At 54.3% G+C, this 24,167-nt stretch overlaps 9 protein-coding genes across 9 annotated transcripts; 3 read left to right on the forward strand and 6 right to left on the reverse strand.

Moving 5' to 3' along the window:
- Nucleotides 1–255: 255 nt before the first annotated feature.
- On the forward strand, nt 256–1,628 carry PFLUO_LOCUS4645 (uncharacterized protein; the record flags this gene model as incomplete). Its single annotated transcript, XM_073782017.1, has 3 exons — nt 256–549; nt 603–1,202; nt 1,260–1,628. The coding sequence occupies 3 exons, from the start codon at nt 256–258 to the stop codon at nt 1,626–1,628; spliced, it is 1,263 nt and encodes a 420-aa protein (XP_073638714.1).
- Nucleotides 1,629–2,301: 673 nt separating this feature from the next.
- Nucleotides 2,302–3,137, reverse strand: PFLUO_LOCUS4646 (NuA4 histone H4 acetyltransferase complex and the SWR1 complex subunit; the record flags this gene model as incomplete). The annotated part of the gene is made up of 3 exons (XM_073782018.1): nt 2,302–2,975; nt 3,024–3,048; nt 3,105–3,137. The coding sequence occupies 3 exons, from the start codon at nt 3,135–3,137 to the stop codon at nt 2,302–2,304; spliced, it is 732 nt and encodes a 243-aa protein (XP_073638715.1).
- Nucleotides 3,138–3,328: 191 nt separating this feature from the next.
- PFLUO_LOCUS4647 (uncharacterized protein) lies at nt 3,329–4,352 on the forward strand (the record flags this gene model as incomplete). The annotated part of the gene is made up of 4 exons (XM_073782019.1): nt 3,329–3,374; nt 3,429–3,483; nt 3,537–3,877; nt 3,931–4,352. 4 exons carry the CDS (start codon nt 3,329–3,331, stop codon nt 4,350–4,352), a joined length of 864 nt encoding a protein of 287 aa, XP_073638716.1.
- Nucleotides 4,353–4,434: 82 nt separating this feature from the next.
- On the reverse strand, nt 4,435–5,430 carry PFLUO_LOCUS4648 (Pre-mRNA-splicing factor SYF2; the record flags this gene model as incomplete). The annotated part of the gene is made up of 3 exons (XM_073782020.1): nt 4,435–4,482; nt 4,532–5,167; nt 5,233–5,430. 3 exons carry the CDS (start codon nt 5,428–5,430, stop codon nt 4,435–4,437), a joined length of 882 nt encoding a protein of 293 aa, XP_073638717.1.
- A 232-nt stretch (nt 5,431–5,662) lies between these two features.
- Nucleotides 5,663–7,552, forward strand: PFLUO_LOCUS4649 (uncharacterized protein; the record flags this gene model as incomplete). Its single annotated transcript, XM_073782021.1, has 1 exon — nt 5,663–7,552. The coding sequence occupies one exon, from the start codon at nt 5,663–5,665 to the stop codon at nt 7,550–7,552; it is 1,890 nt and encodes a 629-aa protein (XP_073638718.1).
- Nucleotides 7,553–12,506: 4,954 nt separating this feature from the next.
- PFLUO_LOCUS4650 (mitochondrial) lies at nt 12,507–14,056 on the reverse strand (the record flags this gene model as incomplete). Its single annotated transcript, XM_073782023.1, has 2 exons — nt 12,507–13,492; nt 13,561–14,056. The coding sequence occupies 2 exons, from the start codon at nt 14,054–14,056 to the stop codon at nt 12,507–12,509; spliced, it is 1,482 nt and encodes a 493-aa protein (XP_073638719.1).
- A 325-nt stretch (nt 14,057–14,381) lies between these two features.
- PFLUO_LOCUS4651 (mitochondrial) lies at nt 14,382–15,059 on the reverse strand (the record flags this gene model as incomplete). Its single annotated transcript, XM_073782024.1, has 2 exons — nt 14,382–14,714; nt 14,820–15,059. 2 exons carry the CDS (start codon nt 15,057–15,059, stop codon nt 14,382–14,384), a joined length of 573 nt encoding a protein of 190 aa, XP_073638720.1.
- Nucleotides 15,060–15,345: 286 nt separating this feature from the next.
- PFLUO_LOCUS4652 (T-complex protein 1 subunit theta) lies at nt 15,346–19,024 on the reverse strand (the record flags this gene model as incomplete). The annotated part of the gene is made up of 10 exons (XM_073782025.1): nt 15,346–16,628; nt 16,694–17,064; nt 17,159–17,234; nt 17,557–17,615; nt 17,664–17,695; nt 17,750–17,825; nt 17,871–17,916; nt 17,970–18,235; nt 18,285–18,535; nt 18,590–19,024. The coding sequence occupies 10 exons, from the start codon at nt 19,022–19,024 to the stop codon at nt 15,346–15,348; spliced, it is 2,895 nt and encodes a 964-aa protein (XP_073638721.1).
- Nucleotides 19,025–20,031: 1,007 nt separating this feature from the next.
- On the reverse strand, nt 20,032–23,667 carry PFLUO_LOCUS4653 (uncharacterized protein; the record flags this gene model as incomplete). Its single annotated transcript, XM_073782026.1, has 3 exons — nt 20,032–22,799; nt 22,871–23,356; nt 23,556–23,667. The coding sequence occupies 3 exons, from the start codon at nt 23,665–23,667 to the stop codon at nt 20,032–20,034; spliced, it is 3,366 nt and encodes a 1,121-aa protein (XP_073638722.1).
- Nucleotides 23,668–24,167: the final 500 nt, after the last annotated feature.

The raw sequence follows: 24,167 nt of genomic DNA on the forward strand, positions 1-24,167 counted from the left end.
GGCCCTGTATAGATGGATATTTTGGCAAATCAACGGGGCCGATGCCAGCCGCCGTTGCAATACGATCCTGGATTCTAAACAGCCGCTGCGATTCAAATAGGGCAAGGCGTACGCTTCCCTCACAAACTTAACTTATATAAACGGATCCCTCCCCTTGACTTTCAACTCTGTTGTCCTTTTGATATCATTATCACCGCCTGCGACGAGGGGTGTAGTTATTTTTCGTCCTGGCAGATCATTAGTCTGCTCTACACAATGTTGTTTTCTCCTAGCATCAGCCTTGATGAGTTCGCCATCTCAACAGAGCACGGTTTCCTCCCGGATGGTCTTCCTCTGTCGCAACTCGCCCAGCCCTACTTTGCTCCATGGGAAGATCTCGCCAGCCAGCTCCCTCATCTCATCCAGACCGGACAGATCCGCTGTCTCGTGGACAGTCTTCCCATTCTCTCACCATCACGGCTCCAAACGGAGCCAGAGTGGCGGCGAGCATATGTCGTCCTCGGTTTCCTCACGCACGCCTATATCTGGGGCGGCAAGAAACCGAAAGATGTAAACCAGCTCTACCCTTCACCCTCCGTCTCTATATTGACAGTGCAACACAGGTCCTACCACCATGCATCTCAAAACCCTTCCTTGAAATCTCCGCCCACCTCGAATTGCCCGCCTGTGCAACCTACGCCGCCCTAACGCTCTGGAACTACAGAACCTCAGACCCGAAGTCCGAGCTCATAAACCCAGACACCCTCTCCCTCCTCACCTCCTTCACAGGAACAAGAGACGAAGAATGGTTCATCGTCATCTCAGTCGCCATCGAAGCCCGGGGCGCGAAGCTGGTCCCCCTGATGCTCGACGCCATCGCCGCGGCAAACACGCACGACGCTCCGCGGCTTGCCGCTCTGCTGTGCAGATTCACAGACGGCCTGCGCGAACTCAATACGATCCTAAAACGCATGTACGAGCACTGCGCCCCCGCAGTGTTTTTCCATCAGCTCCGTCCGTTTCTTGCCGGCAGCAAAAACATGAGTACTGCGGGCCTGCCGCATGGTGTGTTCTATGATATTGGAGATGGCCATGGCGAGTGGCATCAATATAGCGGGGGGAGTAATGCGCAGAGCTCCTTAATTCAGACCTTTGATATCTTTCTGGGTGTGAATCACTCTGCTACGGGAGAGGTGCGGCCCTCGGGAACGGGGTATATCCAGGTGAGCTGTCCTTCCTTTTGACTTGGGACTATGTGCTTTGCTAACTAACTCATCTAGGAAATGCGTAAATACATGCCCGCGCCACACAGACGCTTCCTCGAAACTCTATCTGCGCTCTCCACCGTCCGGCCCTTCATCATGAGTTCACATGCAGACTCCCCCGCAAAAGAGGCATACAATGCTGCGGTGTTGATGCTGAGCGCTTTCCGGGACACGCACATCCAGATCGTGTCCAGGTATATCATTACGCCGGCCAGGAATCACGCGTCGGTGGAGCAGGCGAGAAGTGATCGGGTGAATCTCGCTTCGCCCAGTGCCGGGGCAAGGAATGAGACAAACCCGACGGGGTTGTATGGGACTGGCGGGACCAGTTTGATTCCTTTCTTGAAGCAGACGAGGGACACTACTAAAGCGGCGACATGTTAGGGTTGGTTTGATTTGTTGGGCCGGTGTATAGTCTTGCTGGCGAGGTGGATGTTTATGACTGGGTTTGGGTTGCGTATATTGCTTTTCCTTTATAACGGTTTGATTGAAAGTATGAAATACTCGAGAATTCAATCTAAACACATAGCTCATCGCTTTGATTCTGCGCTGCTAGTATGGCGCCTCTAACTTTAACGAGGATGCAGCCACATAGCAGATGAAATCCCCCATCTCCCAGCCACAACAGACCACGGTCAAATTTTGGTAGGGGTGGAACGAGGGTAGCAAGGACCTTCCATCCGGTACCTAGCGGAGTGCACATGGCATCAGGGTTTGCTTGTACTGGATGCAGTTGACTGAACAACTGAGTGGCTGAGATGAAGAGATTCATACCCATGACCCAACTCGAGGGGATAGTCGTCGCGTGGCTGGTGCACGCTGCGAACAAGCTGAGGGACGCAACCTCGTCAGCGTTGTGGGTTCGAATTGTACCTGCCACGAAAGGATCATGATCAATGGAGGATCCTCTCTCAGGTGGTATCATGTACGCTCTGTCCCCTTCGGTGCTCAGAAGATGATGTGGAATCGCCGCACAAAACCAAATCGGACCATATTGCCCGTGATTCATGCTCTTTCCAGACTCCGCAAGATGCATGACGGACCCCAGCACGATAGGTCATCTCTTCTTCGTAATTGCAGGAACACCTTCGGTTTCACGCAACTCCGCCAATCTCTTCTCCCGCTCCACAAGCCGTTCCTTCTCCTCCTTGGTCATCTGCTCAACCGTCTTAATGGCCTCGCCCAATCGATCAACCTCCTTACTCTCCGTGGTCCGAGCATATGGATTCTTCGGGCTCTCAGTCAACGGAATATCCGCAGTTCGCTTGGCATTCTTCCCTTTGCCCCTTGGCAGCTGTCCCCCCGAAGGACCTCCCGTGAGAATCTCATAAAAAGGCTCAACAGGCTCGTTGAAAACAATCTCCTCGTAGTTTTGGCTCACGACCACTTCACGGCGCTCGCGCATTCCCTCTGCATCAGGTCCGTAGGGGTGCAGTTTCAAGCTGTGCCACAGGGTCTGGGGCTTCTCGTTCGATTCCGGGACGAAGTACAGCTTGACCTGGATCTCGAATTCACCCCAGCCTGTCTCGACGACTTCAAAGGGCGGTTGCTCGATCGTGCGCACGCTCTGCGCGTAGGTCTCGTGTAGTTTAAATTGTACTTTCTTCAGCCAGTAGGAGATGTCCTCGTCGTTGACGCCCTTGACGAAGATGCGCCATTGGTGTGTGTGGTCCACTGGCGCGTTGGCGGGTTTTTTCTCCGGCTCGAAGGGTTTCGCTTCGGTTCCGAAGACTGTGATCGTTAGTTTTTTGATTGGCTAAATTCACGATGAGGCCATACTGAATGGTCGGAACACTGAGACGCCCTGCGAAACTGACGGTAAGCTTGTCTGCCTTGACTTTTGAGGGGTGGAACACGAACCCTGACGCGCTTGTTTCCAGGAGCAGACGGCATACTGCACACTTGGATAGCAGAGTTGATCTGTTGTCTGTTGAGTTGGAGGGAAGAGGTGCTTGGAGAGAAAGAGTGGAATTTACGCGCGAAATGGCATTCCCGCGACACGTGACGTGACGGCATGAATCACCAGAGCTTCGCTGCGCGGTTTCTTGTCTTGTCCTTTTTTCCCTCCGTTTCTACACTACACCATGACAGCCAAACGATTGGTCGTTGCAGGAGGGAGTGGCTTCTTGGGTTTGTCGAAGCTCGCCATGCCCGTCAGGCCATGCTGCTAACCAAGCCCACCAGGGTCTCGGATCTGTAAATCGGCAGCAGCAAGAGGCTGGTCGGTAACATCATTAAGGTGTGTTTTCCTTTCCGACATGAGCTTCAGATCCCCAATGCTGAAATCTCCAGTCGATCCGGCGAACCACGATGGGATACGGTTACAGATTCGCGCGAACGTCCGAGCTGGGCTAGCTCAGTCGAGTGGGCGAGGGCCGATATGTTGAAACCCGAAAGCTATAAGCCATTTCTGAACGGCTCTTCGGCTGTCATTCATACAATGGGAATCCTTTTGGAGGCAGATTACAAGGGTGTGGTGCAAGGGAAGGAACCGATCGTGAGCGGCCTGCAGCGAGCCTTCAGCTCATCGAAGTTGGGCAGCCAAAACCCACTATCAAGGACTGAGGGCGAAGAGCTACGTCCAAAAGAAAAGGACGGACAATTGACCTATGAATTGATGAACCGGGATTCCGGTACGTGCTCATTCGAGCTGTGATTCTCAGAGAGAAGCTAAGTTGTTTGATAGCTATTGCGCTGGCCCAGGAATCATCGAACGAACATGTCCCCACCTTCGTCTACATCTCTGCCGCTGCCGGGGCACCGATACTGCCGGCCAGGTATATCACGACCAAAAGAGAAGCGGAACAAGCCATCGCTTCCAACCTTCCCGAACTTCGAAGCATCTTCATCCGTCCCAGTTTCATGTATGATTCTAGTCGCAAATTCACACTCCCAATCGCACTGGGTGGCTTTGTTGCTTCTGAGGTCAATGCCTTGCTCGGGAACAGGCTTGGATTCCTGGGTTCCATGGCCGAGAAACCTCTCAAAGTCGATGTGGTGGGTGATGCGGTGGTCGAGGCATTGGAGGATGAATCCACAAAGGGAGCAGTGGGAACAAAACAGATCGAGGCGCTAGCAACAAAGGCCTGGAGGAAGTCGATGCTTTAGGTCAAGTGCACTGGGGTAATCCTTGTTAAAACCCCTTGTTGACATCGGCGCATGTATTATATCTTCGAGTTTCGTGATCGCATTAAATCATAGTCCCACGCTCGAAACTGTCCCGAATTTCGGTAGTATACTATGGAAAAGTCAGTGCGTGCATACTTCAGCGACGGGGCCAAGCATACCTTGTTGTAGAACCGAGCCAGTTTCTGGTTGAACTGCTTGTTCTTGTCGTTGATGTACGTAACGTCCGCCTCATCGTCGCCACGGCGCTCCTTGCGCTTCTTCAGACGCACCTCCTCGGCCTTGTGCAGATCACTGACGAGTCTGTCCACAGCGGCGCGGTCTGGCTTGCTGTCGGTGAAACCAACCGAATCCGCGGTGGAATAGAAGCTGCCGTTTCTGTCGACGGCAATCATCTCTCCGTCACTTGTCTCCACGATCTCCAGATCGCCGTTGGCGGCAGCCTTTTCAATAGCGGCCATCTTCTCCTTTTCATAAGCTTCCAGGTTCGGTGCTAGCTCCCTCATCTGTCTCTTGTAGACCTTCCGTGCATCTTGAGTGTAGTCTTGGAATGCCACATTGTCACGGTGACGCTGTTTTTTCTCCATGCGCCTGTCCCATTTTTCCGACTCGTCCACTGTCCAGTCCCAGGCACGTTTGCGCTCAAAATCTTCCCCGTCCGCTTCGGTATCGGCTTTCAAAAGGTTATGCGAAGCAAACGCATGCTTTCGGGATAGCGAATGCAGCAACGCTGGATCGGTGGCTAGACGCTGGGTTTCCGCCGCGGTCTCCTTGAGGTTTCGCTCTGCTGCGGATTTCTATCGTTTTGAGTCAGTATCTGAAACACGCGCCGGATGATAGTCCACGTCGACGGATGACTTACCGCGCGAGACTGTAGAGCTTTAAATCTTTCCTGTCGTTCACGCGCCCTGGATGCCGCGCCATCCTCTGACTTCTCGGGCTTCGATTCTGCGGCGTCTTCGACGGGGGTCTCCTCGGAGGCAGCCTCCGGGTGCTCATCAGGACGCTGTGCAGCTGCATCTTCCTCTACAGAGGGCTTCGAACGCCGTGTCTTCGGCATGTTTTGAGGAGGTGAAAGGGGCGGTGCTCTGTAGTGTGGGTGTTGAAAGAGACTAGACGTAATCAGACTCTGAAATGACCACGGGCTCACCGCCCCTTCCACCGCCCTTCATCTGCCGCTCCAACTACCCCAGCTTCTGTTGGTCCCCTTATCGCGGTTTATCTCTCTCCACCCTCCTGGATTGGGCCACCGTGACCTGAATGGGGGCTATCCGTCGTCACCTCCAGTAAATATGAGAGGGTCTTCCTCTTGGGCTGCGCTACAACGATCAAGGCGACAACTTTGCGCCCATCGTCTTCTTCCGCAGCCAGCCATTCGCCATCACCATGACTTGTCCACCACCGTCAGCGAGGACGCAAATGCCAGACCTTCGCCTTCCGAATTGCTTCGGTTCTCTGTAACTGGCGCAATCGAACCAAGATATGAGAATCAGCCAAACCTGTACTTACAGGAGAGTCTTCGTGGCCTGTTCGATCAAGAGTGGTATGCCGGTATTCCTCCTGCGCCTTTATGGAATTCTCTTAGAGAACTTCCACTCCCTCAGCAAAAGAAACAAACGTTCATCTTGAACAACACTTCTCGACTCTCCACGTTGAGAAGCATTGTTGAAAGATATGTGAAGGATAGGCAAGGAGCTCAATTCCTGCAGAGCGAGGACTGCCGTCTTCTTTCTCATGCTCTCCGACGTTGTGCGCGACATTACCCGGAGGCCGATATCATGTTGGTATTGCGTGACATTATTGCAAAGCTTCAAAGAATTGAGGCACCTATTCTGCCTGAACTCTACGCGTTGGGGATGCGTTATGCAATGCTCTCTCTGGATGCTTCAGCCCTCGCACACTTTGTGAAGGGCTTCAGTCGCCAGGGCCATCGAAAATTAAGTGACAAAATGAGCACAATGGTAGCCGAACCCGGCTCCAAAGTCTTCTCTGCTGCCTATCTTGAAGATCCACGCTACAATTCAAATCCTATGCTTGCCATGATCACCGGCGAAGGAGAAGCGGGGTCGCAGAACCAAATCAGACTCCACGATCTCATGGAATGGAATGTCTGTTATATTCAGATACTCGCGAGACTAGGAAGTCGGGCGCCGCTACAGGACGCATGGAACTACTTAATGGACCATGGACCTGGAAAAGTCCCGAGTGATCAAATTCGCGATCTATGGTTTTCCTGCTATTCCGTCGTTTCTAATTTGATTCACGCTGGACGTTCCACAACGGCTCTGAGTTTTCTTGAGGATATAGCTCAACGCAACGGTAACAGGCTGCCTTTTATCCGCAGATTCAACTCACTGCGGATTCTGCTTGATGACCCGATTGTGGGCGAAGGGCTACCCCATCTGATCACGGAACATGAGTACGTTCGGATATTAGAGAGAGAGGTCTCCAACATGGAGCAAAGGATGGGCATTGAGTGGGATGACGAGCGTCAGACCCATACTGCCCCCAGTTCCACCGAGTCTACGAGACCGCCGCCATTTGGCGACGAACCACTCATCACGATCGACGGCGACTGCCAGGGATACGACAATCAGAAGCGTTTGTTTCATGAGCTCGAAGCGTCTATGTTTTCCAAATCCCCGATACCCTGGGGTCGGGCTGTGGATATACTAAACGATTGCGACGAGCGACCTTGCCACTTCGCCGACCCCTCTGTCAAGAATGCCCCTTGGCGGGTTCGTTTCTTACCGCAACATTCGCCAATTGAGTTCTCGGATTCCCAGCTTCCCGTCTCATACGACTCCTCTAGACCCTGGACTCCGTCTACCTTGGGGTTAATGCGCGCTCACCAGATCCTGAATGGTGTTCCTCAGACGGGACATCACTGTTTACATCTGCTGCAACTGGGGACACTGGAGATTCAGCATTTGGAAAACAGCCCGTGGGAGCGTACCGGATATATCGTGACCTGGGATCGCATAAACGGCAATTTTCTCGCTGTGAATGTCGGGCAGAGCACGGGAGTGATTGATCCCGGACCGGCACCAAAATCCGGCCCATTTGGATCGGTCATGCCTCTCATGTTCGAGGACAGGCCATACAAGGGAAGGCTTCAAGTGGGGTGGTTTACAGCTGATCTTTACCTGGACATGGATCCAAGCCCCGATCTTGGCTTTTGATTGCCTGATGTATATACAAAAAAATGAAAGCATAGAGACTCCTCAGTGTAGACATGAGAAAACATACTGCCTGTGTTCGATTGAACCTGTCATCGACCACACCAACGCAACGGGGATCCTCCTGGTTTGCACCTGTCCAATCAGCCAGCCCAGCATTCCAGATCGACGGCTGATCTCGATCAACGTCTACTTTGCGTTCGCTGAATTGCAAATCCCAGTCATCTCTAAGCCTCTCTCGGTCGCACCCCACGCATAGTTTAGTGTCGTAGGCACGGACATGGATCGTTCATATCTGCCCACGTCACTTGGGAACGACGATCAACGGGTTGGCAGCGCGGCCCATCCCTTTGGGAACGGCCCTTTTCAAGGTTAATCCTGTCCTTCGGCCTCAGACCCTTTTTGTTCACCAATCCGCCAAGGAACACAGTTCATCTGCTCATGCGACCCTGAGATCCGGCAAGCGCGGCTAATTTATTCTTTTCTATCTACCATTCGAAATGCTGTGTCCCTATCGTGACTGACTGGCTGGCCTGCAGCTGAGCTGCGGGAGGGTTGGTTGCTCTGCAAGGCTCCAACAAGGCAAGCATTCCTTTTTCTGCAGATCATTCCCTCGGGACGCTTCCTTCGGGTGTCTATCAGTGGCACCTCGGGCTTGGTGCATGAGTTCGGTCGTTCGCGAATTTATCATCCTAGCCCGTCTTTTAGCGGGGACGGGTCGGGCACGACCCGTCATTGAGGTCATGTCAACCTGATTTCGAACTATACAGTTTTCTGTCGCAATTGCGGGCCTCGAAAAGCACCGGCGGAAATGAAAGTTCATGAAGCAGAGCTCAAAATTTGCTTTGCAGAGTCGGTGGACCGCCCAGCCGACGCGGATTGGCCAACTGCGATGCATTATACGACGATTGTGCAGCAGCTCTCTTTTCAAGATTGGTAGTTCGTTCGTTGCAACCCACCCCGGTGTGGCGGACTCCAGAACCTTGCATGGCTGACAACTCAAATGCCACCTCGGATCGTCAGGCCAGCTCATGTGAAAAGAAGCCTGCATGAAAAAACAAAAATGAACTGAAAAAAATAGTAGCCCAGTGATTCCGGACGTCTGGGTTGTCAGCTAGTGACATGCTGCGAACTCCTCGGTCCGTTAAGGCTATTGCATTGCAGATCTGATCAGAGACATACATCTAGCACGTATATGGGCACTAAAAAACAGTTGGCGCACACCGAATGAACTAGTGACATGCTTGGAGGTGGTCAGACTGCGCTGCCACGAACGCTAACTCTCACTAATTCCCGGAAAACAGAAACGGCCACTTGCCGAAACTGATAGCGTCCGAGTCCCCACGGGGACAGTCAAGAGTTCTGACTAGGCCCCTACGCATGCGGGACCGCCGTTATTGACTATCATAGCTCAGGATCGGAGAAGATCATTTATACATACCGGTAGAGGCTACTGAGGCAGTTTTGAGATCTTCGTTGTGGAGTGGAAGAGGACCGAGATGAAGGAGCCGAGATGCGCGATTGCCGGCGGTCAATCACGCTATGGATCTAGTTCGTCTCTGCCGACTATCTCAAGGAGCAGCTATGATTCGAACTACACAACGGGGAGCTGGCGACTAGTTCGGCTTAGAGGTTAGTCGGTCAGTTTTCCGACAGAGATCGCCGGTAGCCAACCGCGGCTGGGGCATTCCGCTGGACATCTCCTTTGTGTGTATAAAGCGGAGATCTGAGTTTTTTTTTTCCTGCATGCTTCAGCTAGGGCCCGTTGTGCTCAACCTAGTTCGTTACCGGCCATCCGGCTAACCGGGGGCCAAACGCCAACACAAAGCCCATTATTGGGCTGCCTTGCCCCGGAATTCACCTTTCTTGTTCCTTCTTTCTCAAACGATATCCACCGCCATTAATCGCGTGGTTACACAGCCAGGGAGCCTCATATTTGGGAAAGAGAGGTGTGAAAGAACCCTGACCGTCTTTCTGGGTTTTTTGGGTTTTCTTGCACCCGGCTCGGAGCTCTTCGGGCGTTAGTTGCTAGCAGGAACTGGGGTCCTCAAATAGGCTAGCTGTTCCCACGCACATTTACGCTCGCGAAATACACGGCTTTTACTGGTTCTCCTTGCCCCCTGGTCTCGTGGCGAAAACCCGCGCTCGGCCCGTTCCCCCACGGGTCTTGCCTCGTTTTGGGGGCTGTGATAGTGGACCGGGTGCGCCACCAGTGGTAGTATGTACTGTGTAGTTAGAGCTGATGGTGCTTGGTAAAGCTAGTGCTAAAATAACATAATGAGCATATTAATAATAATAAATCGGATGTCGCTCGACGCACACAACCGTTCCGCCCGTTTATCTCCATGCCATAGTCATCCCGAGGTGACTAGGGTTGACTAGGTCCAGGGGACACACACCCAAGGAAACAAAAAGGGCCGGGGGGGAGGGACCGGGCATGGGTGGAATTTCTATTCTTTTTCTCCTGCCGCCAGGCAACTGAGCCAGGGTCGCACACCGTTCCCTATCATGCCTTCTTGGTGAGTACATACTACATACATGAATATACATGCGGGTGTGGCGGAGTTATCAGATGCCTACTCTTTGCTTTCCTGTCCAATCCCAGAACATGCATTACACTATATCTTCATTTATTAATTGCGGTCCCCCCTCCGAGGCAGGCATATATAGATATCAGCGCTCCGAGTCATTCGCTCGTGGCTAATCTGACCGCTTCTAATTCGCGCGAATGTCGGCCCTGCAGCGAGCTGAAACACACTGGAGTTTACCTTGGCGGACACATACCTACAAATAATAAGACCCCCAACCCGCTCCGTCGGGGTTCCGTGACCGGATCGATGTCGGGGCCGCCATCGCAACAATGGGGGCGTCCCACACCCGAACGGACAGACAACCTCGACCCGGCCCGTCCGCAACAGCCTCGGATGCCCTATCCGCAATACCCCAGGCATGAATCTCGACAATTCCTGCCGCACGGAACGGTGTACGATCATCCCGTCCTAACTACGCCGCCAGGGCCCCGATTGCCCTCGCTCAGTGGCCGCCTTCCGGACTGGGGTTCCGATGCTAGGTACGCGGTCTCTTCTGAAAGCTCACGGCATCTTTACCGTCAATCTATGCCACAAACGCTGCCTCTACGGACCCATAACCCTGCGAATACCGATCCATTCGGTTTCCCCAGCCCGTACGAGGATGTGTCAAGCCCTATGAGCCATGGCCGCGACTATGACAGCTATCGGGGATACGACCTGGAATCACAGTACAGTCCCTTTCTTTCCTTTTTTTTCATTTTCATTTTCATTCGCCATTCTTGCATTCTCAGAGGAAGATGCTGGACAGAAATGGGCCAAAGAGAAACCAAAAAGGTCGTTTCCACGAAACCCTAACACCAGAAGTAACACGCAATGGCCGCAAGACACTCGTGATCTAACATTGAATTTCAGGCACAGCAGCAGCTCGAGAACGATGCCCAGCCCCGTCCACTCAGAAACGAGCGCTGCCGGAGTATACGCAAGCGGTGCAGCTCCGTCCACCGGGGCGAGCAGCAGCAGCCACAACGAGCCACCATCAAGACAAAGATCACGGCCAACAAGCTATAGCATGCCGTTAGGGTTTGATAGGCTTCTTCATCACTATCCAGAGTCATCATTGCCTCCTCCTCCACCATCACGGCAACCACGCCGTCCATCCACACAGTCCCGCTACCACCTCCATGTCCGCCAGCAGCCCGAAGCCGCGCGAGCTTGCGGCGCTGGCGACAGAGATCGTCGGCCCGTCGACCCGCCTCCGATAGTACAGATCCTCTTAACAGACTTCGATCCAGTTTCTCAAGGGGACCGCGATATCCTGCAAGATCCGCGCTTCACTGTTGGCTGTCTGCTCTTTCCCGTGTCGTCGTCTTCCCCATCGGCACAGCCCACCGATGCAGACCCCACACGCTCCAAGCGCCGTAGCACCGGCGAAGGAGACGGCGGCATCGCTCGTCCCGACGACGCATTCTCTGCACCCTTACTCTCCGGCAAAGCATTCATGTCTCCCTTCTATGTGGACGAAGACCCAGACCCGACATCAGCACCGATACACCCATCATTTTCCTCATCTGCGAATACAATGTCCAGAAACACAAGCAGAAGAAACACGCCATCGTCCTTGTCACGGCCTCACATCCACCCACCATCAACATTCTTTATCTTCGCAGACCTCTCCATCCGCTCCGCGGGCCTGTACCGGTTGCAGTTCCGGCTTATGAACTGGGGCTCCGTCGAGGATACGGGCCAGTCCATGCCTATTCTTGCGGAGGCGTGGTCGGACCCGTTCCGCGTGTATCCCGCGAAGGATTTCCCGGGGATGCAGGACTCGTCGAATCTAGCGGAAGGGTTGAAGGCTCTTGGGTTTGTGGAGCTAAAGACAAGGGGGAAGGGGAAAGGGAAGGGGAGGAGGAAGCCCCATTGATCTCTTTTTCTCTTTTGTGTCGGCTCATAGGTTTGGATGGTGGTGTACGAGCTTTCCTGTTCTGTTCTGTTCTGTTCTTTATTTCATTCTGGTTCTGCCTTTCTGTGGGGCATGGTCCTGAAAATGGGGCGGCGTTTACTTCTCTTTCTTTCTTTCTTATTATGGCTTCCTTCTATGGCGTGACTTGGGATGAATGACGACTTGAGAGCTCGTGGGTGTTGCGGCGCTGGGAAAGAAATACATGTCTCAACGGCTCTATCTATCTGGTTGGTTGGGGTTTTCGTCTTTATTTTTTTGATTTTATTTTTGCGGGTAAAAACTGGACGGGATATATGGACGGAGCTCAGGCTGGCGGTTTTCTTTTTGATATCTTCAAAGGCTAGATGGGACAAAGCGGAAGAACACGCAAACGCTGGAAATAGATTTTGATATAATACATACTATACAGATATGATAACAATAGGCGCTTCTGCCACGACAGAACTAATGACCAGTCCTGCTTAGATCATGGTACAGGCAACATCGAGCTTTTAATATCAGGCTCATAGGTCGGGTCTTCCCACCCGTCACGCAACGACATTAAACCCATTTTCCTGGCCAACAAAGGATCATCGCCTTGTAGATCAATGAAGTATTGCGCGGCGCGCCAGTTATGTACCCGTCGATGCAGGATCGCCGCCATCAACGCCGGGACGCGATTGCTGCTGTTGAGTTCCGTAGCCACCTCGTACCATTCAGTAGCCAATTTGGCGTAGGTCTCACGGTGTATGAATGGGTCGATCTTCTGACGTATCCGTTCCTGCAATGGCCGGAACAACTTTTGGAGAAACCGTTCAACGGGATTGGTGGCAGGGCTTTCCCAGGTTCTCTCGCTGCGCGGATCGTAGACATGCTCCGAGATCTTGTAATAGTAATTGGCTAGCCGGAAACAGGCATCTGGGTTGCCGGCCATGGCAGCCTTGTTCATGCACTCTTCATACTTGTCCTGCTCGCCCCGTTGCCACAAAACGGCCGCGTACTTGACCAAAGCGTCGGAATCCTGGTACTTGATCGCAGCCGTTTCAAGGATCTGGTCGGTCATCTCGTGGAGCTGCAATTGCGCGGTGATAGTGGCAAGCAGAGTCCAGGGCGACTGAATGTTCCTGCCTAGCGTGATATCTTCCCAAAGCGGAGGCTGGATGGCCGTCGGTTGCAGATACGGAAAGATTTCCTTGTCTAGCAGATCGCGAGCCTCTTGATTCTTCCCAAGTCTTTGGAGAAAATGCGCTTCAAGTAACATAGCGGGCGGGTAGCGGTCTTGCCGGGCGAAGGTGGTAACCAGGTCCGTGTATGGGGTCCGTTGAACGACTTTTTGATTTCTGGCTTGCTGAGCCGCTAGAATAACGACGGCGGCCTTGGCCTCTGCATTTGCGGAAGCCCGAAGAAGCCATGCCTGCCAAAGCTTGCTCGAGTTGGAGTGGATATGTCCGATTTTGTGGACGGTGTCAACATCTACCGCCGGGGTACCAGGGTCGCATTAGTGACTTGGGCCAAAGCAATACAGATAGAGATGAACGTACCTTGAGATATAGATCGGATCGCCTGTTTGGTGGGCCCAGTTGACTTGGTCGACGCCTCAAGCAACTTGACTCCTATATCGATGAAATCCTTCAATTTGAGAGACTTCGGCAGCATACCCGCCTCCGTCGCGGACTTGTAGAGTGACTCTGCTTCGTATCGAACCTCTGCCAATTTGAGATCGTAGTCTTTCCAGTTAATCCAACGGTTGTTGTCCAAGAATTCCGCTGATCGCTGTCGCTTCTGTTGCCATTGCGCATCGTCCACTCTGGGTGATGGTTTAGGGCCTTTCCGAAGAGCTGGACGTGTGTGATGAAAGGGTCGTTTTGTCGTGCGGGAGCTGGTGGGTTTACTGTGCTGGTTGGAGAGAGCGAGAAGTCGCTCGACTGGGGAGAGGGGGTTGCTCGCGTGCGGTGGGTAGAGCACACTGGTGGTTGAGCCAAGGCCTCGACGAAGTTGGAGCCATTGTTGCAAAGGCGTCATTCGTCGGAGGGGCATGGGAGGCGAATGCCCGTGGGTGTGAGGAGGGGGGAGTGTGTGGGAGCGACTGGCGGGTTGAGGTCGAAAGGGAAGAAAGAAAGTTGGCGGGATCCGGAGTCGGAGTCTCGATCCATAATTGATCCTCAATGCGAAAATGCATTCAATACATCCAATTGAGCTCCCTACAAAAGAATACTCGGAATAAAAATGAAAATAAACAACGAAGCCATAACGCAATGCGTATAATGTACATTTGCCCTCACGCATCTAACCAAAAAAAAAGAGTAAATAGAAGAGGAGAGCCGGTACCCCCATCCCCAACCTCTAAATCGTTCCAAACATTTTACTCCATAGTAACCTTAGCACCCAGCCCCTTGAGCGTCTCAACAATCTTCTCTGCCTCCTCCTTCGGCACCGATTCCTTCATGACTTTGGGCACGGACTCGACGAATTTCTTGCTGTCCACCAGCGACAAGCCGAGCATGTTCTTGATCTCCTTGATGACCTTGGGCTTGGACGTGGCCTCGAACGACTCGAGCTTCAGGTTGAACAGCGTCTTCTCCGCTGCGGCGGGTGCAGCTTCCTCCTCCTCAACTGCGGCAGCCGCGCCTGGAGCGCCAGCGCCGGGGGCCATGGCGAAGCCGCCCACGGGGAGGTCGGGGATGTTCAGGCGTGTCTGTTGCATTGAATGGCTAGTTAGTCTTCTGGAGCTCGCAGTTTATAACAAGAAGCGCCTCTATTTATGGTGGGTCAATAGAGGGTTGGGAAATATTGCACCCACCTTCAAGGTAGACACCAGGTCGGCGGTCTCCAGCAGCGTCAATTGGCTGATCTGGTCGACGATCTGCGTAATCTTAGGGCTGGTGGGAGCGGCAGCAGCGGCGTCGGTCGACTCCCATCGCCGGCTGCTGGGTGTGCTGCGGGCTGTGTATGCGGAGGTCGCGATGCGCAGGGAGGACGGACGGACGGCGCCAGAGAGGTGTCTGCAGCAGCGGGCTGCTGCGTGGATAGGGAGGGACATGGCGGAAGTGGGACGGAAGAGAAACGCAGATGATGGAGAATGAAAGACGCAATTCGGAAGGAAAGGGAAGAGACAGCTCAATTGGCGCGGCAAGACAAAAAGAAAGCGAGACTCGGGGAAAATCTAAAGAGGTCACGTGGATTGCTTATATCATCGCTCTTATGGACCAGAACTATACACAAGGGCAGAATCATTTTCTATAGTTGTTCATTTTTATTCACACCAGGAGTCTCTTCTTCTTTTTCGTGATATCGTGGGAAGATCTATCACCATTCAAAACATACAATTAATCCTCATCCCAGTTGGCGTTCGGGCCAGGGGGTTTTGGCCCACCCGCCTGCCGAGCAACGATAATCTGATCCACGCTGAGCACAGTCCGGGCAGACTCGCTCGCCAGACGGATCGCCCAGCTCTTGGTGGCCATCAGATCCAGGATTCCATCCTCAACCGCATCCAGAGTACCGGAAGAGGAGCCAATCTCGAGGTCCACGCCGGTGGTCCAGTAAGGCTCCTCCTCGTCCGAGGAGCTGCCATCGTCCTCCTCTTCAGAGGATGACTGGCCGGTCGGTCCAGACCGGTGGTGTGCGGTGTATAGGCGGGAGAGAACCTCGGTGGCGTCGAGGCCGGCGGACTCGGCAAGCGTGCGCGGGATGACTTCGAAGGCCTCGGCATACTTGCGGATGGCGTACTGCGGCAGACCGGGAGTCTTGTCGGCGAAGTTGGAGATCCGGTCAACCAGCTGGATCTCGGTCGCGCCGGCTCCGGGGACCAGGCGCGGGTCCTTGGTGATGGCCTTGACGACATTCACGCCGTCGTCAATGGCACGCTCGACGTCGTCCAGGTGGTTCTGGGTAGCACCGCGCAGCACAATGGTGGCTGTGCGCGTCACAGCGTTGGCCTCCTCTTGGCGAAAGACGGTGACTCGGTCACCACCAATCTCGGTCGTCTCGACCACGTCCACGCTGCCCATCTCGTCGGGCATGGGTGCACCAAGACGGGCGAGGGGGGTAGCACCCACCACCCGGCACAAGCGGCGAAGCTCAAATTTGGACAGGATCTTGATCGTCAGGATGTTAAACTTGTTGAGGTAGTGCAGGGCCAGGTCGCCGACTGAAGAACCAGCCACAACAACCCGAAGGCCGGAATCGTAGAGCTCCTTGATGGCGGTCTCCAGACGGTCTTCCTCGCCCTTCGTGTAGTCCACCATTTCCTGTGCATTCTTCAAGAGTACTGTGCCCTTGGTCTCGGTCTGGCCGACGTCGATCGGGCAGCTGAAAACGCCGACCTTGGCCTTGCGGGCCGACTTGATGATTCCATCTGGCTCCCGTCCAAAGACCATACCTCTCACCACCCGGGACTGTTCCAAGCTGCCACCCATGATCTTAACGACCCGCACGTTATCCACGTTGAAGTTGAGGGGGTTTTTGGGCAGCACCGCGAGCACCGCCTCGGCCACCAATCCAGCCAGAATATCCTCGGTGCCGGATTGCTTGCTAGCCACGACTGTCCGCAGCGCCTTGCTGAGTTCCGTCTGCGACCGCAGCTCCTTCAGCCGATCGACCTCGAGATCTGCCAGAAACCGCCCAGGTTAGTGCCATTGTCGTAGGGGCCAATCGCGGGCAGGAACAGCATACCTTCCAGAACCTTCAATGCGAAGTTTTGAGCCTTCTCATAGCCCGAGACAATATCACTCGTCTTCAGGCCCATGCGGATCAATTCCTCTGCCTTCTTCAACAGCTCACCAGCCAAGACGATGACCAAGTTGGTCCCGTCACCCATCTCGGCATCCTGCTGCTGACTAGCCATGACCAAGAGCTTCGCGGCGGGGTGCACGACATCGAGTTCGCGCAGGATCGTGGCCGCGTCGGAGGTCAGGATCATCTTCTGCAGGTGGTTGATGACGATCTTGTTGCGGCCATAGGGGCCCAGGGAGGTCTGGACGGTCTGCGAGATAGCTTGGCAGGCCTCGATGTTGCGGATGACGGCTCCATCTTCGGCATCGTGGCTGGAGTGCGAGGACAATGGTCAGTCGGTGGTTCAGGGGAGTTGCAGATAAGCGGCGCACAACAGGGGGAGTGCGGGCGCACAAAACCACTCACCTCTGGTATCCGGCCTTGAAGAGGCCGGCCTGGGAGGGCCCAGGAAGAGATAACGACATATTAACAGGTCGTTTTTCTGTGGATGAGACAGAAGTGATGGAAATGGAGGGGAGACAACAAGTTGGGGAATTTTGAGCTCGGGAAGGTGTGGGTTTGCTCTGTTTGCACGAGGGGCCGGTTGACGATGGTACCCGAACTACTGGGAGTATGTAGATAACGAGGTGCTATTACCTAGGTCGGTACTATAGGCGCTGGTCCATAATATTCTAATTGTACAATTATATTGTATTTCCGATGAATCTATCATCTGCGAGACTCTTGGCCATACGCGTCTCGGAAACCCGGCACTGCGGAGGATTAGAACTGATACTCCGACACAAGAAACGACAAACACTTACTGAAGCGCCCAATAGCACTGCATCCACTGTCGTCGTAGATTGCCTCGGCCTTGAGAAGCCTGCATCGGATTAGTAGCGGCTTGAGGATTGAAAGTGGAGATGCATACCATCCTTGAATAGCTTCCATCCGGTTGTAGCTCTGAACCACATGTTAGCACAACCCATTTTCACACCATACTCCGACGGCACTTACCGATGGATGAGTTGACATAAATTGCGGCGGAGAGCCTTTTTCCATCTTCTGCATTCGGGACCAGCTGATTTGATTCCTGGATTAGCAGGCGGCTTCCAACTCGCTCGAGCGATAGACTTACAGTGTCACCGCAGCTTGGGGATTAAAACAAGCCTTGGACATCATCACTGCCAGAATGTATCAGTATCCCAATCACAGACTGGTCATTCACAGGACCTACTGAGTCCCATATTGTCGGCTTCAGCCTCCTGCGTACGCGAGTTCGGGAGGCTGTACATGAGGTTCAGCAGCATGGAAGGCAGCTGTCCCGAAACGTCAAACAAAAACGACACGAGGAAAGCAGTTCCGATAGTCAGGAAGCTATTGCTCATCCGCTCGGCCGGGTGGTGGGCCACAACATGGGCAATCTCGTGGCCCAACACAGCAGCCAGACCATCCTCATCCTCGCAGATGGGCAAAATTCCTGTATATACAAAAACCTTGCCTCTAAAATCGATATTAGTAGTGTAGACACGACCAAACGAGCTCAACCTACCCCGGCAGCACAAATGCATTGACCATGTCATCATCTTTAATGACATGGACTTTCCAATCCGCACCCTCAAGGGGCGCCAATGGAATCAGCCGCTGTAACACGCGATTCACCATCCGCGTCAGCGGGTGATTCTCAGACAAGACCTTCCCCCGCTCGGCATTCAGAACTTCGTGGTAGCTCTGGTCGCCCATTTTCAGTTCCCGCTGGTGGGAGACACAGTTGAAGCGTCGCCGGCCCGTCATCTGATATGTCTAGTAGTCAGAGCACAGCTTCAGATTATTCAATCATGCGATTCTCGTACTCACCTCCACCACCTCGGTGTTGTACAGGTATAGCCCCGACAGCACTACACCGATTATCACGAAATGGTGCGGTTTCGCATCCTGCATGAGGCGGAACATCACCGTCTGCTGACGCCCCGAGCCACCGAATCGATTGTATTGGTCATTCTTCTGGTATTGGAATCGCGGACCTGAGAAGAAGGGTCGTCGATTGCTGGGGAAGTTCTGGGTAAAGAGGGGCGTGGAGGGGCGATGAGCTGGTTGTCGGATTCTGGATGGCACTCTCCGAGAGGGGAAGTCAGATACCCATCGTGGGCTAGATCGGGGGAGTCGTGGTGTTGGGAAAGTGCGTGTGAGCGGAGCGGCGGAGATGGTCAACGCATTGGCGCGCGCAGGCAACGAAGCGTATAGAGGAGAGCCAGGGGCGCGGAGTGCGCGTAGGATCGGCTGGCCGAGCATGGTCAGTGGCGATGGGTAAGTTGCCCAGAAGTGTGGGTGGGAAGGAAAGAGAGAGAGGTTGTCGCATTCGGAGTTGGACCGTCTCCAGACCTGACGATAAGTGATAAGCTGCGGGCGCACGGGCAACTGGGACCACAACCGGGGAAGCAGCTATGAGTATACTCCGTACAGGACCTAAGAAGAATAGCATATCAAGCAATTCTCTTGGATAAATAAATACACAGCACAACTCTTCTAAAAGATAGGTATTAAATCACCACCTATCAAACCAACATCTTCGCCACGTTCTACAAGAGAAAGAAAGCCTCAGAAAAAAGGTGTTTCAATATTTCCATACCTTTTGCAAAAGAAAATGGCTATAAACAAGACAGAGTAACAGACAGAGCGAGTAAGTAGATCGTCACAGTATTTCCAAAGCACACACAATCAAAAAGGAAAAAAAGGAGGGCAGTCCATTGCAAAATCAACCTTATCTCCTACACCCACGCACCATACATCAAAAAACAAAAGAGCCCATCAGATACAAACGACACGCAGTTACATTGACAGACGAAAAAAAGAAAAAGAAAACGGGAGTGGTATACTGCAACAAGACAGGCACACGCACACAAAGATCATATACCAGGGAAATAAAGAAACGGACAGAACAGAACAGGAAACATATCAGACCAGAGAAGAAACGCGAAGCTTCGCTAGGGTCGATTATGCTGCGCCTGCAGTGTCACGGTTGGGGATAGATGGACATGTGAACAAAAAGGAGATGGGTAATGGGTAATGGGAAATGGGAAACGGTGGTATCATAAGGGAGTTTTCGAACCCGCGAAGCGAAGCAAAGCACAGCACAGCAAAGCAAGCCACACTCAACCGACTCCTGGGAACAAGTATTGTATGAGGGACAGAGACAAGTGAGACACGGAGGTAGAGAGCCCGAAAGAAAATAGAGATTAAATCACAACGAAATAGGAAAGGGGGGGTTCAAAACAAGTGGCTGAGAGATGGCCGAACATTTATTCCTCGGTCAACGCATCATCCGCAGTTTCACGCCACTCCTTGGAGCGTTCGGTCAATTTGCGCACGCCAGCGACGCGCTGGGCCCAATGCGCCTCTGATGGGGTGCGGTAGGTGTAAGCGCGCTGCGAGGAGATGACGCCGATACTCTGCAGGACGGCTTTGCGGGAGTCGCGGCTGAACACGGCCGGGTGGTTGATCCACTCAAGGGCCGAGTCCAGATCTGCGTTCAGCGCGGTCATGGTCTCGGCGTCCATGGAGGAGGCGGCGCTGATGGTGTTTGCGTCGGAGGTTGTTGAGGGCTGGTTCTCGGCAAAGGTGGAGGACTTGGGGGATGAGGCGGAGGAATTGTCGACGCCTGTGCCGGGGTCACTGTTGCCTGAGGGCCGCGAGGCGCCTGGCGGTAGAGGTGGGAGGCCGCCCTTGCCTAGACCCTTGAGGATGCTCCGGGTTTCGTTGAGGAGATGCTGTGCGCGATCGTGCTGCCCTCGCGAGACGAGGGTCAGGGAGCGGGTCAGCATGTCGGAAGTGAGCATCTCCATGCGGCGCTGCACGATCGAGGGATGAGGGGGAATTGGAGGAGTGGGCGGGCGCTGACTCTTAGCCTTCGGGTTGGCCGGGAGCATGGTGATGGCCAGGAGGGATGGCCGTGGGGAATGGGTGAGGTGGCCTTCGCGAAGAAGATCTCCATAAGTCAGGTCGGCTTGGATCAATGGCACTTCCTCGACGCTTAGAACGCGTTGTTCGTCTCCGTCTGGACCGCCACCGAGGGCTTCCAGCCCAGACACCAGGCTCTCCCACGGATCCTGAGGCATGTTATCCTGCGTAGCATTGTCAGGTTGAATGACCAGCTGAACCAGAACATCCCGCTTGTCACCGAATCGGAGATCTCCCAGAGCGGCCTCGGCGTCCTTTCCGGTAGCGCGCTTGGTAGTGTGGAGAGCACCACTGATCTTGACAAACTTGGCGGGCGAGCCCTCTGGTAACCGCAGCTTCAGTTTGACGTTTTGGTGTGAGGTGGTTTGCATAGCACCCAAGCATCCAGCAACACATTCCCGAAGCATCATCCAGTCCTTGACATAGACGTAGGAACCCTTGGTGCGAGTGGAGAGCTCGATCATCGTATCGGGCTTGTGGGTGAGACCCAGACCGAACGAGTGGATGCTAACCTTGGCAGCTTCGGCGCGCGACACCACAAAGTCCACACTCTCTGGATCCGAGGTGGACGAGTCGCTGATCAAGAGGATGGTCGAGACAGGGTTGTTAAACTTCCGCTGCATCAAAAGATCCATGGCCACATTGGCACCCTCGACCACATCGGCGCGGAGGCTCTTCTGCCCCACCGGCCGGATCGAGTTCAGAATCTTGTTCCATCCGTTCCATGACTTTGTGGTCATGCCGACCAGAGGCACGCCTCCGCCGCTGGAGCCAAAGGTCACCAGGCCCATTCGGTCTCGGGGACCCAGACTCTGCACGAGGAACCGGAGAGAATCGCGGAGCAAGGTGATCTTGAGCCCTTGCATGGACGATGACACGGGAATAACCACGACCAGATCGAGAGGAATATGAATGGAATTCATTGGCGTGGCATCCATACCAAGATTGGTGTAGTCAGTGATGGCAGTGGCGGTCGATTTGGCAGCACCATAGGACGAGGTGAGAGACGCCTGGCGCTGCACAGGGCCATTTCCATTTCGGTAGTCATCCTCCTCCCCGTTTTCATAATCGTATTCGTTATTGCGCGGAGAGTTGTCCACAGGGTTAAGTTCCATGAGGGCACGGCGCCACAGATCAAGTTGGGTGCGGTTCTTGAATCGAAGATAGAAGCAGGGCAGTTCCGTGACAGAAAGATTCAAGGAGAGAATCGGCTCTTCGGACGTAGTGTCGATGGATTTGAGGTGCTTTTTGATGAGAATCGAGCCTTTGAGCGTGCATCGCGTGGGCTTTCGTTTGGAGGAGGCCTGCTCTTCATACTGACTCTGGTCCACGACCTTCTTTTCCTTGACACAGATGAGCATTTCTGCGAACAAATAGCACTCCAGCTCCTGCCAAGACTCCCGGTCCTTGCCGACGCGCATTTGTCCGTGGAGCCGAAGCTTGCCAAAGCGGCCGAATTCCAGGCCGTGCCAGTTGTCCACGCGATTCCGCAATTCCTCCGCAACCTCATTCATGTTCTCTCCCGGCTCGAAGGGGGGCGAGCGGATGTCCACACTGGGCGGAAATCGCGCCGACCACGGCTCGTCTAGCTGCGACGGACCAGCCGAGCGCAAGTCTTCAGCGTCCGGACGCCAATTGCCCACAGGAACCTCCACAGTCACCAAGCAAGTGAGCGATTGCTGTTGGCGAGAACGCGTCAGGGTAGGGAATTCGCTCCGGATCGTCACCGTCGGCGCGGGAATCGGATTCTTCGAGGCACCCGGGCGAGGACTCAAATGGGACTCCATCGCTTGCACGTCGTAATCGTGGCGTCGGCCGCCGCCTGTGTGTTGTGTTTCGGGATACTCCCCGGACCCGGTGGTGGTGCTGCCATTGCGCGAATGTGGGTTGCGGTGTTGCGAGCTCGGTGCCGTCAAGCGTTCCACGCGCTCACGCTGGTTGGTGGTGTCGCGACTGTCCCGTCGATTATAGCTTGAAGGGTAGCGATTGGCGACCTCGCTGGGTGCCACGCGGCTGCTCTGCTGATCCCAGGCAGTTGGGGTGGTGAGGCCACTGCGCGTGGTCGCGGCATCGCTCATGGTCACCGAGCGAACGATACTGCTGATTTTCTCTGCAAGGGGGTGTGGTCAGGGACCTGCATCCTTTTTCTCCGGGTTTGCGGGGAAAGGAATGTGAACATACCGATATCGAGAACATTTCCACCACGACTCGTGTCCAGGCCTAGGGGCGCACTACATGTTGGACAGAACTGCGATTCGAATTCGCGAATGTACTCATAGAAGCAGGCTTCGTGGGACACATGGCTGCAGGAGAATTGGAGCACGCGCTCACCCCGCAGAGTATGCTCTAGCGGTTCTTCGCACACGGCGCACTCGCTGCCGATGAAAGTTCGTTCTCGCCGCGTGCGACTGCGGTCGACCTCCATAGGGCCTGTCATGGGCCCGCCGGTCCGGGAGTTGAAGGAGACCCGGGATCGATTGGAGTGACTAAGAGAGGGGGGATGCCAGCTGGGGTCCCGGTAGGCAGTCTGAACGGAGCCCGCGAGCGTGGACGGCGCTCGAGATTGTTGCGAGAGCGCGCTGTCCGGTCGGTCGGGGCCGCGGCTGAACGAGCGAAAAGAACGGAGCGTGGAGCGAGAAGGGGACTGCTCTGGCTGCGATTGAAACCCTGTACGTCACCCACCTAGTCAGCCTGTGCGGGGAGGGTGAACAGGGGGTGGAGGGGCAGAAGATGCAGAAAGGAAGAATGCAGGTCGGCGCCAGGATCACCCAGTGTTGACTGATTCAGGGGGCGTCGGTGGGAAAGTGGGCAGGTTTTGAGGCTTCGAGACATTCCCGAACACGTCTCACCAAGTGCGAAAACTTACTACTGGGCGGAGCGGGCGACTTCTTGCGTGAACGCCCCAGAAAGCCGAATTCAGGGCGGTTCGAATCACTCCCCGACTTGGAATCCCTGGGCGTGGATCGAGATTTCCACATGGACGGGAGGTGCTGGTGCTCCCTTTGGCCGGTATGGGAAGGGTAAAGGGGAAGCGGGAAGGGGAGAGAGCGAGCGAGCGAAAGAGCGTAAGAGCGTAGGAGGGAAAGGAGAGGACAGGACTAGAACTAACTAGTGGAATTCGGAGAAAAACATGCGATCGGGTCCACCCCGTCAGGAACAACCATGGCTCACGGTTCTCCCCTGAATTCACTTGCTCAGGGCCTAGTTGGCGACGAGAGGCAACTAACTATACACTAGCCACCGAACTATCTCTCGGTCGCGTCTCTCTATCATTTATCTGAGATATGGCCCCTTTGCAGGATGGGGCCGGAGTGGTTCAGGACAATCCTGCTCGCTGAAGGATGCAACCCTACCTGTGCAAGGTCGACGACCACGCACATGGGGAGCGATCGCTGGTTCCCATTCTCCAACGTGCCCCAGATTGGGTCATGATGATTGGCATCCATGGATTACATCGGCATCCGGACATGGTCCATGA

This window comes from Penicillium psychrofluorescens (assembly GCF_964197705.1).
Source record: "Penicillium psychrofluorescens genome assembly, chromosome: 3".
Taxonomy (NCBI): Eukaryota; Fungi; Ascomycota; class Eurotiomycetes; order Eurotiales; family Aspergillaceae; genus Penicillium; species Penicillium psychrofluorescens.